Raw genomic sequence first — 15,043 nt, forward strand, 5'->3', positions numbered from 1 at the left:
GTGTATGGGGGTAATCTGGGCTGTGCTAGGAGGAGACTGTACTAAATCTGTCCATCATTAGACCGTGTGATATTTGAAATATGTGAAGGTATGTTTTTTCAACAACTTCAGTGGTGCGTTATTTTTTTTTAATTTATTTTTTTGAGGTACACAAAGCTCAATCATCTGTATTTATACAGATATCCCCGTATTCCCTCCCTCCCTCGACTCCCCCCCACCCTCCCCATCCCAGTCCTCTAAGGCATCATCCATCCTCGAGTTGAACTCCATTTGTTATACAGCAGCTTCCCACTGGCTATCTATTGTACAGTTGGTAGTATATATATGTCTATGCTACTCTCTCACTTCGTCTCAGCTTCTCCTTCACCCCCTGCCCCCCCAAACCTCGAGTTCTCCAGTCCATTCTCTTCATCTGCGTCCTTATTCTTGTCTTGTCACTGAGTTCATCAGTACCATTTTTAGATTCCGTATATATGAGTTAGCATACAATATTTGTCTTTCTCTTTCTGACTTACTTCACTCTGTATGACAGACTCTAGGTCTATCCACCTCATTACATACAGCTCCATCTCATTCCTTTTTATAGTTGAGTAATATTCCATTGTATATATATGCCACATCTTCTTTATCCATTCATTTGTTGATGGGCATTTAGGTTGCTTCCATGTCTTGGCTATTGTAAATAGTGCTGCAATAAACATTACAGTACATGTTTCTTTTGGGATTATGGTTTTCTCTGGGTATATGCCCAGTAGTGGGATTACTGGATCATATGGTAGTTCTATCTGTAGTTTTTTAAGGAACCTCCAAACTGTTTTCCATAGTGGCTGTACCAACTTACAGTCCCACCAACAGTGCAGGAGAGTTCCCTTTCCTCCACAAGACCTAAATGTAAGGCCAGACACTATAAAACTCCTAGACGAAAACATAGGCAGAACACTCTATGACATACATCAAAGCAAGATCCTTTTTGACCCACCTCCTAGAATAATGGAAATAAAATCAACAATAAACAAATAGGACCTAATGAAACTTAAAAGCTTTTGCACAGCGAAAGAAACCATAAACAAGACTAGAAGGCAACCTTCAGAATGGGAAAAAATAGTTGCCAATGAAACAATGGAAAAAGGGTTAACCTCCAAAATATACAAGCAGCTCATGCAGCTTAATACCAAAAAAGGTGCATTATTTTTTTTATTTTTTTTATTTATTTTTATTTATTTTTATTTTTTGGGGGGTACACCAGGTTCAATCATCTGTTTTTATACACATATTGCATTATTTTTTAATAACCGAAATAATATACATCAAAAGGGAAAAATATTCACTAGAATTTTTTTAAGTGTCCTTATTAGGTTAAATAATTTTGTGTTAATAGGCAGTGAGTGTGTAGCACTGACATAATCTTGTGGCATTCTAAAAGCATTTGTGGTTTATTATTTTATTAATTTATTATTTTAAAATGCATTGCCTTTGAACTGAATAAAATATTTCCTTTATTACATATTTTTTTAAGAAGCCCTAAAATTAGTCAGCTCCGATCTCTGGTCCTTTTGCTAATTGCCCAGCCCATGCTTTATATGTGTGTGTGTGTGTGTGTATAAAGCTGCCTCAAGATTTTTAATGTGTTATATTTCAAAATTTCATTCGAAATGTCCTCATAATTTAGAATGCCTTCCCCATAACTCAGCACTTGCACTCGTGGGACCAGCAAGGCCGGCATGAATCCCTGCTCCCCGAGAGGAGCCTGCAGCCTTGCGCTAAGGGAATGCATGGGATGGTGGTCCCACTTCCCCTGCTAAGAGCGCCTACATCTTTCTTTTTCCTTATATCACACTGTCTTGATTACTGTTGCTTCATAAGTTTTGAGATCAGAAAGTGTGAGTCCTCAACTTAGTGCTTTATGAGATTGTACTGTCTTCCACGTCCCGTGCATCCCCATGTGAACTTTAGAATCAGCATTTCAATTTCTATGAGAAATGCAGCTTAGATTTTGATAGGGTTACATTGAATCTGTACATCAATTTGGGGAGTATTGCAATCTTAATAATATTAAGTCTTCCAGTCTGTGAACATGAGGCAAAAATACACTTTCTACCTTAAAAATCAACATCAAACAGAAGACATATTCATTCATCCACTTGGTTTAGCTGCTGCTAATTCCTGGCAATCTAGGTCTGACCCTGTTTGAAATAATGTCTTAGAACATCCTTTTTTATTTTATTTCATTTTTTGGCCATGCCGTGCGGCATGCGAGATCTTAGTTCCCTGACCAGGGATGGAACCCGTGCCCCTGTAGTGGAAGCGTGGAATCCTAAGCACTGGACCGTGAGGGAAGTCCCTAGAACATCCTTACTTCTGCCTGACCTGTTCTTCATTAGTCCCTCTTCAGTTTAACATTCTAGTCGCTACTTGTAAGTTCTGTTTTGGGGGAGAATATTATTTGGGGCTGAATGTCATGCAGAATTGCGTGGCTGAAGGTATCCAGTCTACACATTGTCCACTGAGTCTTGTAACACTGCTGCCTAGGCAGCCATTGCGTGACGGCCTCGGCGTAGGGACTGCAGTCTGCCCCACTTTGTAGGTGTTCTGCTTTCAATGATGTTGATAGGATATGTTATAGCTTTTACTTTTTAGGCTTGGATTGGAATAGTTTGATTTTGTAGGTGTGAAAGCTTCCTTTTTGTCTTGATATTTTAAAAAATTTTATGTTGCATGACATTAGATGCAGGACAGATTATGATAGCATACAAATCTAAAATAGGTGAAATACATCTTTTCTGTTACTGGCAGACATGGACTATTTTTCTTCTTGATTGCATATATTTAATGTTTCTTATATGTGTATATAAAACAGAGCTATATGTATACACACAGGTGTATTATTTACATAAAGTAAAATATATAAATTGCATATATAGCATAAATAAAAATAAATAGGCATGAAATATATGTATGAAATGATCCTTAACCTAAAATACCAAGTTCCACACCACTTCTTCCTTGTTTTAGTCTATTTTTTTAAATAAAAAGAAGCCTCTCGCCTTTTTAATCCACACCCCCAACACACACACACACTTTTACTTGCTTCAGTAATAGTCCCTGGTTGTTCGATTCCACGTGCTGTTGACGTACTAAGAGGTATTGCTTTATTTTTATCCAAGATACACACGTCTCAGAAAACAAAATACTCAGTTTTCAAAGTCACCTCTTCCTTCCTTCGCCAAAGATTAAGATTCATTGCTTCTGTCATCGCCCATTTAAGTAAGCATCATACACTGAATTTTGGTAAATTTAATTTCCTCACTTGATCGGTGATTGTCTGTGATGACTCTTAATGCCTAGCTTTTTCCATAAGGAAATAATTTAGGTGGCACCGAAGACTCAACAGTCCTAATAAACAGTACTAATTAAGTACGGTGGTAGGTTTTGTCTTCACTCCCCAGCGTCAGTAAACAGTGGTGCATTTAGGGGGTGTCTGTGGTGGCGTGGGAAACAAATGGGAGACCCACAGACATCGGGAGGGACTAGGAACAGTGCACCCAGTGAGCTGGGGTCCACAGCTGGTCCTCTTCCTGTGAGTATCACAGAGCGGACATCTGTCTCATCTGCCTTCAGATGGCTTATTGTGCTACTTCTGTCAACTTGATGTGGAGCTGTTATTTATTCCAAGAATATTTATGTATCTAAGAAACTCTCAAACCTCACCCTTTCTTAGAAGGCAGCAGTACCTTTGATACATAAATTCTGTAAGGAAGGAGGGCTGTGGTGTGCCTGAAGTACCCTGCCCGTGAACACAGAAAACCGACGTTCACATTCTGTCTTAACCACTTTCTAGCCCTGTAGCCTTTGATACTCATCTCCGGGATGGTCCCTCGACAGTCTCCACCACGGGGCCCTGGGACAGCCTCAAAGTAGCCAGGCCAGTGACAGGCACGCAGAACACGTGAGGTTCTTCCCCATCTGTACCCTATTACAGTGCTTATTAATTGACAGTAGGGAGTTTATATAAAAAGCAGGTTTGGTAATTCAGTAGTGACAAGAAGGAGAGAAGTTGTGTGTGCCTATGTTCTCTGTCTTACACAGATTTAGTCTGAGCTCTAAGAGAGATTTGGCACAAAGCTTGACAGAGCTCTCGCCAAAGGCAGACTGCACACAGCTGAGAAGATATCTGCTGTTCCCCGTCTCTCTCTCCCCCTCCTCCTCTTCCTCCTTCTCCTCCTTTTCCTCTTGCTGCTCCTCCTCCTCCCTCTTTCTCTTCCTCCTCATCCACCTTCTTTGGTGTTAACTTTTTTGAAAAAAATGTAAATATTAATATGTAAATCATTAAAGTATGTTTGGAAAGAAAGAGAAATGGGCATTGCTGCATTGGGCATTAGTGTCCTGGTGTGTTTCTTTCTCATCTAGGCTCAGAGGGGGTCTGACTTTATCTTCCTACCCATATAGAGTCAGTGTGTACATTTGATGTCAGTCCCTGCCTGGGGGTGGGAGGGAGGTAGCAGAGGCTTTTCCAAAGGAGTGTCTCGGGTCCAGCTTTAGGACTGTCTCCACAGTGCCGGCCGCCGGTCAGGAGTAAGGTGTCTGTGGTTCAGCTCATCCACATACCGAAAGGAAAGGCTGTCCCTGTGGGGCACTGTTCTCAGTGTTGCTGTCGTGAGCTCTACTTGCTTAGAGGGCACTGTTCCACCCTCCTCTGGTCCTGAGTGAACAGCTAACGTGTCTGCTGAGTCTTTGGGTTTCTGAAGTTGTTTGCTGCCTCTACGTAGGAGTGGTAGCGTAGCTGCTATAAAACTTGGGGTTATAACCATTTCTGCCTTGTTCACCACGCTCCCAGGGTGTGTTCCCGGGTGCAGTTGTGCATTACACGCAAGCATAATTCCACTTAGGAGTGTTGGGGCCGTGCGGAGCCACAGAAAGCGTCTTCATGGAGCCTTCATCAGTGTGTCGTGAGATGCGTTTTCTAAATACCTACCATGTCCTAAATTTATCTGGACGTGGGACCTTTTCTTCAAATGTCATCCTGCAGGATTTTGTTCTTCAGCAATACCTGCAGGAAAGACCGATACACATAGTGCCCCCACCCCGACACACACACACACACACACACGCCCCTGTTTGAATCTGTGTTGGGAGCTTTTTACCTCTGTTCTAACAAGGACAAAGGCAGAAGGAAAGTGGCTCTGTGTGGTCGGGGTCTTGGGGCATAGTCGCCGATGTCCTGGGAGCTGGGAGGGTGGGGAGCAGGCGGAACAGTTGGCTTCACGAGCAGGTCCCTGTGCCCAGGATTCTGGTCATCTCAGGCTTTGTATTTCTGCATCTGCAGGAAAACAGTGGGACAGGAGCCTATTTGCAGGGACAGTTTGGTGTAAAATATATGGACCCTCAGTTGCATTTATTCAGTCCATCCCTCAAAAACCTACACTGATACAGAAACCTCACTGGCACCTTTTTTTTTTAATTAATTAATTTATTTATTGGCTCTGTAGGGTCTTTGTTGCTGCGTGCGGGCTTTCTCTAGTTGTGGCGAGCGAGGGCTATTCTTCATTGCGATGCATGGGCTTCTCATTGCAGTGGCTTCTTTTGTTGCAGAGCACGGGCTCTAGGCGCGTGGGCTCAGTAGTTGTGGCGCACAGGCTTAGCTGCTCCACTGTATGCGGATCTTCCCAGCCCAGGGATGGAACCCGTGTCTGTCCCCTGCACGGATTCTTAACCACTGCACCACCAGGAAAGTCCCGATTGCCCAAATGTGGGGTGAGGGGGCTGTTTCCAGCTCCTTTTCTATCGTCAGACTGTTTTAGAGCCTTACTAAGAAACACTCACTTGACAGAACTGAAAGCCAGAGCATCTTTGTTGCCTTAGTGCTCCAAATGCAGTGGGGGGACGGGCTTGCCTTGGTATCACTCCTCGGTGCTGAGAGGTGTGTTCTCGGGATTAAGGAAACTCCTTCACTGCCCTCAAGTGGTGCCAGGATAATTTGGTATTAAAATCATAGAACTTGGGACTTTGTGTATCCAGTTCCGCATAGAAATGAATTGCTCAGGTAGAAGACCAACCTAGAAATCAGCACCAAGTTTACAAAAGCTCACAGCCTCGTAGGATTCATGGAAGCTCTTATATGAGCACAGCACTTAGCATAGCACCTGGCACCTGTGAGACCTATGTGAGTGGTCACTGCCATCATGGTTTGTGGTCTGATATTATTGATTTGACCTTAATTCCATTCACTTTTCTTTCTTACTTGGTAGGTCAAACTGTGCTGAAAATATCCGCAAACACATTCTACATACGGGCAAACACGAAGGAGTCAAGATGTACAATTGCCCCAAGTGTGATTATGGAACCAACGTCCCTGTGGAATTCCGGAACCACTTGAAAGAACAGCATCCTGACATCGAGAACCCTGACCTGGCCTACTTGCACGCGGGTAAGAAACTAAAACTATCATATAAAATGCTTCACTCATCACAATAGTTACCAGGCTATTTGTGTATTACCAGCATTTATTTAAATGTAGTAGCTTGTGTGGTAGTAGCTGCTTCAAGCTTTATAAAAAAGCACACTTGGTCCCATCCCCCTCAACTGTGAAAACAGGTCTTTTCGATTATATTTCATCAAGAGCAAATATGACGAAATAATCATCGCGGGACAGCAGAGTTATTAATAGCGAATGTTCCAAACGCAGTTGAACTGCAACAGTAGCAGTTGTTTGAGCTTCATATTTTGGCTAATTAACAAGGTTTTTTAAGTTTTTTTTTTTTTTCAAAAAATGTTTGTGATTTAAAATGTCATTCCTGCTGTATCCCTCGTACCGTGGTTTTCCAGCAAACACCTGGAAGGGAGAGGAGTGTGGCTGAGGAGAGCAGGAGAGCCTGGGTGGGGTAACGGAGGCCGCACGTGTCCCCAGGTTGGGAGGGACCACCCCAGGGCTTTCAGGGAATGCTGGTGATGGCAGGGCAGCTGAGATCGCTCTGGCCTTGTTGGACTGGCCGTCAGGGGCGGTGGAAGGACCAGAGATGCAGCAGCAACTGCAGCGTTAAGCACGTCGATTCCTGTGGCCCAGCCTTTTGTTTAGTGAACAGGCGGGCCTTGAGTGCTGAGGTCTTCCATGCAGAGCAGCCGGGTGCTGGACAGTGAGCGTGGGGCCTGTTGGAGGAGGTGTTCCCCTGCGGGACATTTGGAAGAAGTTCCAGCTGTAGCCCCAACAGGACTGTATGTACATGACGCAGGTTGATCCAGGGGGTGCTTGAAGCAGGTGCTTTGGGAACGGTTGGAGCTACGTTTACATCCCCTCCCCCCACCCCACCCCCCCACCCCCGTCCTGGCTGTGCGGGTTACAGGCAGGCTCGCCTCATCACCTGATTTCTCGTACGGAAATCCATGCAGTGGTATCTATTTAAAGGGTTATTGTGAGAACTTTAAAAGATTTTGGCTGTGAAGCTCTGAGCACAGTACTTTTGTGCTGAGTGCAGAGGACTGTGGGTGGTGGTGCTGGTGCTGGTGGTGTGGCGCTCGTGCTGGAAGCCGTGGGGATCCCACCCCAGGTGCAAGGCTGCCTTTGCGAACGATGTAGGTGACACTGGCTCATGTAATGTGCGCAGTGAAGGAAACAGAACTTGATGAGTCATTTGAGTTAGAATAATAGTCCCAGTCCCTTTGACACTGCACGTAAGCTTATTATTTCTTTTCTGCTGATGTGTTCTTCAACATTTCCGTGCTTATACTCATCTGATCGACTCTTTAAAGTCGTGGTAAAATGTCTGATTTAGTCATCTCTGTTGTACCCAGGTCTTCGTTTGAAAAAGAAAAACGGGGGTCAGTACTCTTTGCATTTTGGTGAGATGTTACTGAAAACATTTTGAACCAGACAGTTTATCAGCTTTATTTCACAAAAACAGATAAAGTCAAGTTGAAATATCTTCTGGCCATGAGTACCTGTGGTTTCTTTATTAATAGGAGTGCATGACAATGCAGATGTCAGAAATATTGCCTAAAAGCTGGTACTTCAAGAAATGGCCAAGCAAAGTGATTTAAACTGATGGTAGGCTGTCAGCGGAGCACCATTTTCAAGATAGTTTCACTATGCCTGCTTCTCAAGATGTAATATTGACACACTCTGTCTCTCTCTTCCATTGCACCAATTAGACATTAAAAGTAGGTTATTTTCCTAAAATAAGATGTCTCTAACTTTTAAATGAAAAAGCAACAAAGGGGGAGGAAGCTAATTGCAGACCAAAGAAACACATTCCTTCTGTTGTTTTTGCACAGAAAGGACAGACTCTTTGCTTACACCGTTGCTGCCCTAGTGATGCTGTTCTGTTTTGAGATATCATTTGTATAAAATTTTTTTTAGAAAAATTATCCTAGTTTCCTTGTGTGTGTGTGATGCTCTTGTGCGTGGAGTCCTGATTTTCTGTGTGTATGTTTATGATTGCATTAGAAGCTTTTCCTGTGTACGTCACAGCAGCGTTCCTCAGAATTTCGACAAACGAAATCCATGTGGTGCATGTGGGGTGTCACTTGTGTAGTCCAACCACCCCCCACCCCATGCAAGGCAGTATTGCTCTTCAGTAGTATATTTGCTTAGCTCAGTTAAGAGAAAACTTTGAAAAGGCCAAGTTCTTAGGCTGACTTTCTAACCTTGTGTTCTGAGTCGCCTCTAGCACCGCCATGAATGTGTGGTGCGTGCCTGCCTCGGTGTGAAGGGAGGTTCTGCGGAGGCTCTTGCCGCTGTCCCGTGCGTGCTGTCCGCAGAGGAGGGAGGCAGCACCGTGGAGGAATCCCAGGTGGACGGTGCTGGGGAGGCTCAGAAGGTGGCCTGAAATCTTCAGAGTGGTTTATGGCCCAGACCTGAGGGCGGCCGTCAGCTGCCTTCTCTGCCGTCAGCACTATTCACGTGCCGAGAAGTCTGTAATCCAAGATTCAGTGAAGCATGTGAAGCAGTTCTTTTAAACTAGCCTAGAACAAATAAACACCCTCACTCTGGATGATATGCCGTGGCTCTCCCATGCAGATCAAACATCTGATGGTCTCAGGAGAAGGAAAACATTAAACAACAGCAACAGAAAAGATTGTACGTAATGTCATTTGGGGTATTTTAAATTTTAGTTGAGATGATATTTAGAAATGTCTCTGTTAAAGTAAGGTATTTCATTTTTTGTAGAAAACAGTTCTGCAGAAAGAAGTTTCCTGCAGTTGTGCTTCCCTGGGGGGCTTGCAGGGAGGTCGGTCCCTACCATCTCTGAGGCCCCTCCTCCCTGTGGCATCCCGTGTGTCTGTGCTCATGGCCTTCAGGGCAGGACGGGTTTTAACGTCAGCTCTCATTCCCCTGTTGCATGACTTTGGAAACCCCGTTTTGATTCTGTAGGTCTCAGTCCTCCCCCCTGTAAGCTGGGATAGTGATGCCCACACGGCAGTATCCGTGTGTCCCAGCAGAGGTGGTACAGTACGCAAACGGGTGGACGTGGTGGTACTTAGCACCCACCGTTGCCCAGTTCTCTGCTCTGTTTGCTTCTGTTCGTGATGCATTGTCTTTTTTCTGAGTTGTTGTTGGAAACTAGAAGAACGACTTTGATATCATTTTACATTTCATACTCCAGAGAATTAAGGCTATATGCGAGCTTTAGTTTTGGTTGTAGCTTTTGTTGAAAAACAGGATAAAAGTGGTTATTTATTTATTTTTAAATAAAAGTGGATTATTTAGAAGTGTAGTGTTTGATTTTCAAGCATTTGGGGATTTTCTAATTATCTTTTTGTTAACTATTGAAATAGTAATAGAAATTGATTTCTAGCTTATACCTACTGTGCTTATAGAACATACTCTGAATTATTTGAATACTTCGAAATTTGTTTACACTTTCTTTATGCCCAGCATGTGGTGGGTTTTGGTAAATGTTTGAGAAATACTAGAAATATTGGTGTATGTTATTCTGTGTTTCCTATATGTCACTTACCTCGTTTGTTTCCTGTATTATTCAGATTGTCTGTATTCTTACTGATTTTTTTTTACACTATGTTAAGGGAGGTATATTAAAGTTGTCCACTATGACTGTGGATTTGTCTGTTTTTCTGTTAATTTTGGCTTTACATATTTTAAAGATAAATCGCTGGATACTTGGAACTTTAGGTTTGTTTTGTACACATACACAGTTATGATAAACAAAAAAGTATATAATTCTCTTATAAATATGAAAAGCTCCTTTTTATCTGTAGTAATTTCTTGCCATCATTCTGTGTTTCGTATTGTATATAGCTATACCAGCTTCCTTATAAACAGTATATGACTGCATTTTGTTTCTTTTATCTGCCGTGACAACTTTAATCTTTTACCTGAAATAGTCTTTTACTTTATTATTTATACTTAATATAATTATCGATATACTAACCATAGTCAAAACCCAAAACTACTCAAGTGCCCATCCAGTAGAGTGTGGAAATGTTGCATTTTTACCTAACGGAGTCCTCTCCAGCAGTGGAATGATTGAACTACAGCTGAGGCAACAATATGAATAAATTTCACAGTCTGTCATTGGGTGAAGTCAGCCAGACAAGTATATTCCTTGTGATTTCACTTTTTATTAAATATAAAAACAGCCCAGACTAATGTGTGATTTAGAAACCAGGGTCTGTTTTCCCATGGGGGCAGAAGTCCCTGGGATGAGGAGCAGTGGTGCTGGTTCCTCTTCTTATTTCTAATATTGGGACGTGGTTGTGTTCAACTGGAGTTGTGCACTTTTCTATAGGTAATTTAGAAAACAAAACAAAACAAAACAGGATTCCCTTAACCCCTAAATTTTTAAAGAGGTTCATTTAGGTCCACTCTGGATCTAATGTGATGAAAATCACATTAGTCCCCACAAAATTGACATAAAATTACAAGTGGCCAGAATTTTTTCTGTCATTGTACATTAAAAATTTTTCTCTATTACGTGAAATCCATTTTATCTCAGGAGTGATCTTTATTTGAACTTTTATTGTTTTAGCAGTTGTATTTCTCCCATCTCTCTTATCCATGAATAAGCTTTGATGTTCATTCACTACACCTTGAGAAAGAATTACACACACTTTATGTTTGCAATACAGGTGACCTTCAGTTGGACTTGGGTGGTAATACCTCAGAATACTTTAAAAATAACATGAAAGAAGGGAGGATGGAGAGAGGGTCAAGGAGAGGGCAGAGGCGCTGTGGCCGGGCTCTGCTGCTTGTGCCTACGGAGAAGGAGATGTGCTTTCTCACGAGTTCCAAGAGACAGACGCCACGTTGTGCCTCCACGGCTCAAATTGAAGCCATGCTCCCTGCAAGTGCACAGATGTGCTGGGGGTTGGCCACTGTCCCAAAGGATGAGTGATGTGTGTGGAGACTAGGAGGTTGGCTTAGTGGTTCCATATGAAACTTTAAATGCAGTGAATGTGTATGCTTTTTCCAAAGGTACTAATCAGATGGCGTTCTCTTTTTAGGGGAAATTAAACATTAAGTGATGGCATGGTACTTTTCCTAATTTCCTTAATTTTTCTACTTTCTTTTTTTTAATCATATTTATATTGATATGATTTTCATTAATTCTTATATATTAATACTTAATCATTTACAGTGTACATTAGATTATTGCCTGTGCAGGATGACAGCACATGAATCTATCAAACCCTCTTCACAAATTAGAATTTTTTATTCTTCTATAAGGTAGGCCGTTTTTTAATTCTTTATGGCACGTATTATTTAATTGCATTCCATAGCATTTTCCTCTTACCCAGTTATAAGAATAAGAATGTGAAAGTCTGACTCCTTTCAAAATTCCAAATCCTTTCTCTTTCTAGTGGTAACCAATTCAGTACCATTTAAACTATATTTAACTGATTCCTTAATTCTACCCAAGTGCATCACTTTATACTTAGGCAGATCAAATTTCGTATTCCACCTCTGAGCCCGTATCGCAGTTAAGATAAAACAGCTATAGCCTTTTGTATCTTAACCATTCCCTCTCATTTCGCCGTATATTCACATTTCCTAATGTGAAAGATTTTCTTCATCATTAATTAAAAACATTAGCGTTCTGATATATAGAGCCTTGCAAACGTTCTTTTCCCAAATTCTTTGGCCCTCTATTTTTAACCCCATGACTTTCATCCCCTTTTGTTCGTTGGGTGCCCTGACACATGTCATGACATTTTTTACAATAATTCATTTTATGAAAAGGTCCAAAAATCTCAGAGAATCCTGACAGTTTCTCCTTGGTTCTCCCTTACATAAACCAATTATTGCTTCAACTTAAAAAGGAACGAATTTTTTTCTGACATGATTGCCTTTGGTAAATCCATGCTGACTCACACTCCTATTAAATTGTGCTTCTCCAGATGTATCATTAAGCTCATCCATAAGTATCAGCTCAAATTTATTTCCTAATATAGACGTTAGACTTACAGCTCTATAATTTTCAGCCTCTCCCCTCTTTCTTTTTAACCTTCAGACTGGATCCCTTGTTTTCCAGTCTCCTGATACTTCACCACTTAACAAAAGACTTCCTAAAATAATTAACAGTTCAACAATTTGGTTCTTTAACCTCAGACACCATCCACGGGTTAATTTACTATTTTTCTTAACTGCTGCTAAATGTCTTTGTTTCTTTCAAACTCCCATCTACATCTCTGGTGTCTTCCGTCCATCACGGCCTGGCGGATTCAGGCTTATGCTAATTGGCCTTTCTCTTCTCACACTCTCACTCTCACTCCTGTTGGAATTCCTAAGTTTAGGACTATCTTACATTCTTTGTAGTCAATGGGTGAATAAGGTCAAAGCACTGTTTTGCCATCAGTCTCCTTCTTTTCAGTAATGCAGTTGCTCTCCCGGGCCACCTCATTTGTGTGTGTTCGTGAATGTGCTGTTCACTGGTAAGTGTATCTGACTCTCTGAGTTCATCACCGTTTCTCTTTGACAGTGATATACCAATACGGGTTTTTTCAAAACTTTCTAATCAACATTCTTCAATATTTTAAAATTTAATCTGCTGAAGAATAAATATGTTCTCTCCACCATGTCTTCAGTATGCCTAAAAACTTCCTTTATCTGCTTAACATTGTAGAACAGGATTAAGGAGATATTTGCCCCTGTATGTCTCTCTGGTCCACTTTCTGCCACTTCCTTCCCACAGTCCTCCAAACTGTAATATGTATGGCTTCCTATTTTAGATGGTTCGTGTGTGGAACTGAAGATGTCTATTATTTTACACGTTTTGCCTTTTTAATTACAAAGAAAGAAAGAGGAAGAGTAGTAATAGTGTCTGTGCTGAACTTTTCATTAGACCATTAAATCTTCAAAGCAAAATTCTTTGGTAGGTGTTATTCCCAATTTAATGACTTAAGAAAAGAATCTTAAAGAGGTTAACTTGCTGATTGAAATCCATGCCTGTTTGTCTTCAAGAGTTTTCCAATTACATAATCCTACATATACAGGAGCTTTAAAAAAAATCAGCATCTGTGGGTTCATGAAATTCTTATCATGGATGCCTTAATATTGAGTTTTAAGACATCAGATAGTCTGAAGACATGTACTAGGAAGTAGCATGATATAATGTAATTAAAAATAAAAACCTACTAGGGTAAATGTTTTTACAGTTGTGCTTCTACTGCTTGGTACCAAACTTAGAGGATGGATGGACGGATGGATGGATAGATGGAGTCAAATGAACTATGTTTTAGTGTCATGACTTTATTGCTTTTGAGATGTGTGACTTTAAGTAAGTCTCTCAACCTTCCACATCTGTGTTCTCAGCTGCAAAATGACTAACAGTGTTTAGCCTTTCCTTGAGGTTCAAATTAAATAATACATATGAAAGAGCTTTGAAAATTATCATTGATATTGAGATTTTCTTTAGAAATAGAGGTATTGGGCTTTGTTATTGCTGTTTTAATAGTGAGAAAGTAGTGGGAAAGGAGTGGAATGATTTCTTGCATTTATTTGACGTTGTTACGGAGAGTGGTGAGTCTCATAACTGTATGTGTGTATATGTATTGCATGTAGAATACACATATTAGCATGTCAGTGAGTGTATCCAAAGTTAGGGCTAGAGAAGATCTATATAAAACATTTTTTCAGAGTAGGAACTTATTATTTGAATTATTTCTATTCTTTGTATGTTGCCTACTATACTCTTTATTTTTTAAACTATTTTTTAAAAAAAGAATACGATCTTGAAATAATATCCTTTCTAGTGTGTGTTTCAGTGTTCTGTGAAGTCCTTAATGGCACTCACAGAATTGAAAATAAAGTCAGAGTACACAAGGAGAATACAGCTTTTGTTGGTGACCCTGATAGAATTCGCTGGAAACGCCTGGAATTCATGAGAATCATTTAGTTACTCATCTTTGATGGGTCTCAAGCCATAAGAGTGCTCAGTCCCACCCCCCAGCTACGCAATCTTCAAGAGAAGTTTTAAAGTGATGTTTAATTTTTTTTTTTTTTCCAGAAAACAAAACAAAAAAACCCCTATCCTCTTCTTTCTTGGGAGGCCTCACTGAGTGTACTTAGCCTGTGTATTTCAGAGCCACGTCAAAACTTTCTTCTCAGCTGCTCTCCTAGCTGCCACAAGGTTGCCCAGGCACGTGACAGTATGACTACCTCATCAGCAGGCAAAATTGCGATCGTATCTGCACCAACATTTGCAGCATTCATGGATAGAATTCTGAAAGTTAAAATAGTTTTTATAAAAAAGGGAAATAAAATTGTGATCTTGTCCCCCCTGACAACTTCATTTATCAAAATTTTAAGGGAAAAAAACTGATTGTGGAAAGTTATAGTGGGGACAGTATGATTTTATCAGGTAATTGATGTGGCTTTTGTTTTTATATAGACCTTTTATCATCTGTTTAATTCAATATAATTTATATATTTTAAAAATTTACACACCCTCCCAGGCATATCTTGACCCCCAACTAGAATACAATTTTATGCGAGGAAACAAGGTAGGTATTGACAGGTCCTACTGCTGTTGCTACATCACAGGTGACTGTCCCCAGCAAAGCCATTTAGTGAAGACTAGCATCACAGGGTTTT

General features: G+C 40.9%; 1 protein-coding gene across 5 annotated transcripts in view; it reads left to right on the forward strand.

Moving 5' to 3' along the window:
* ZNF407 (zinc finger protein 407) overlaps nt 1-15,043 on the forward strand; it is a 409,125-nt gene that overhangs the window by 270,356 nt on the left and 123,726 nt on the right. For all 5 annotated transcript variants that reach the window (XM_057698831.1, XM_057698835.1, XM_057698836.1 and 2 more), the window contains exon 8: nt 6,246-6,424. In XM_057698831.1, coding sequence (XP_057554814.1) covers nt 6,246-6,424 — 179 coding nt within the window. The remainder of the gene's footprint in view (nt 1-6,245; nt 6,425-15,043) is intronic.

Source organism: Hippopotamus amphibius, chromosome 11, assembly GCF_030028045.1.
Source record: "Hippopotamus amphibius kiboko isolate mHipAmp2 chromosome 11, mHipAmp2.hap2, whole genome shotgun sequence".
Classification (NCBI taxonomy): domain Eukaryota; kingdom Metazoa; phylum Chordata; class Mammalia; order Artiodactyla; family Hippopotamidae; genus Hippopotamus; species Hippopotamus amphibius.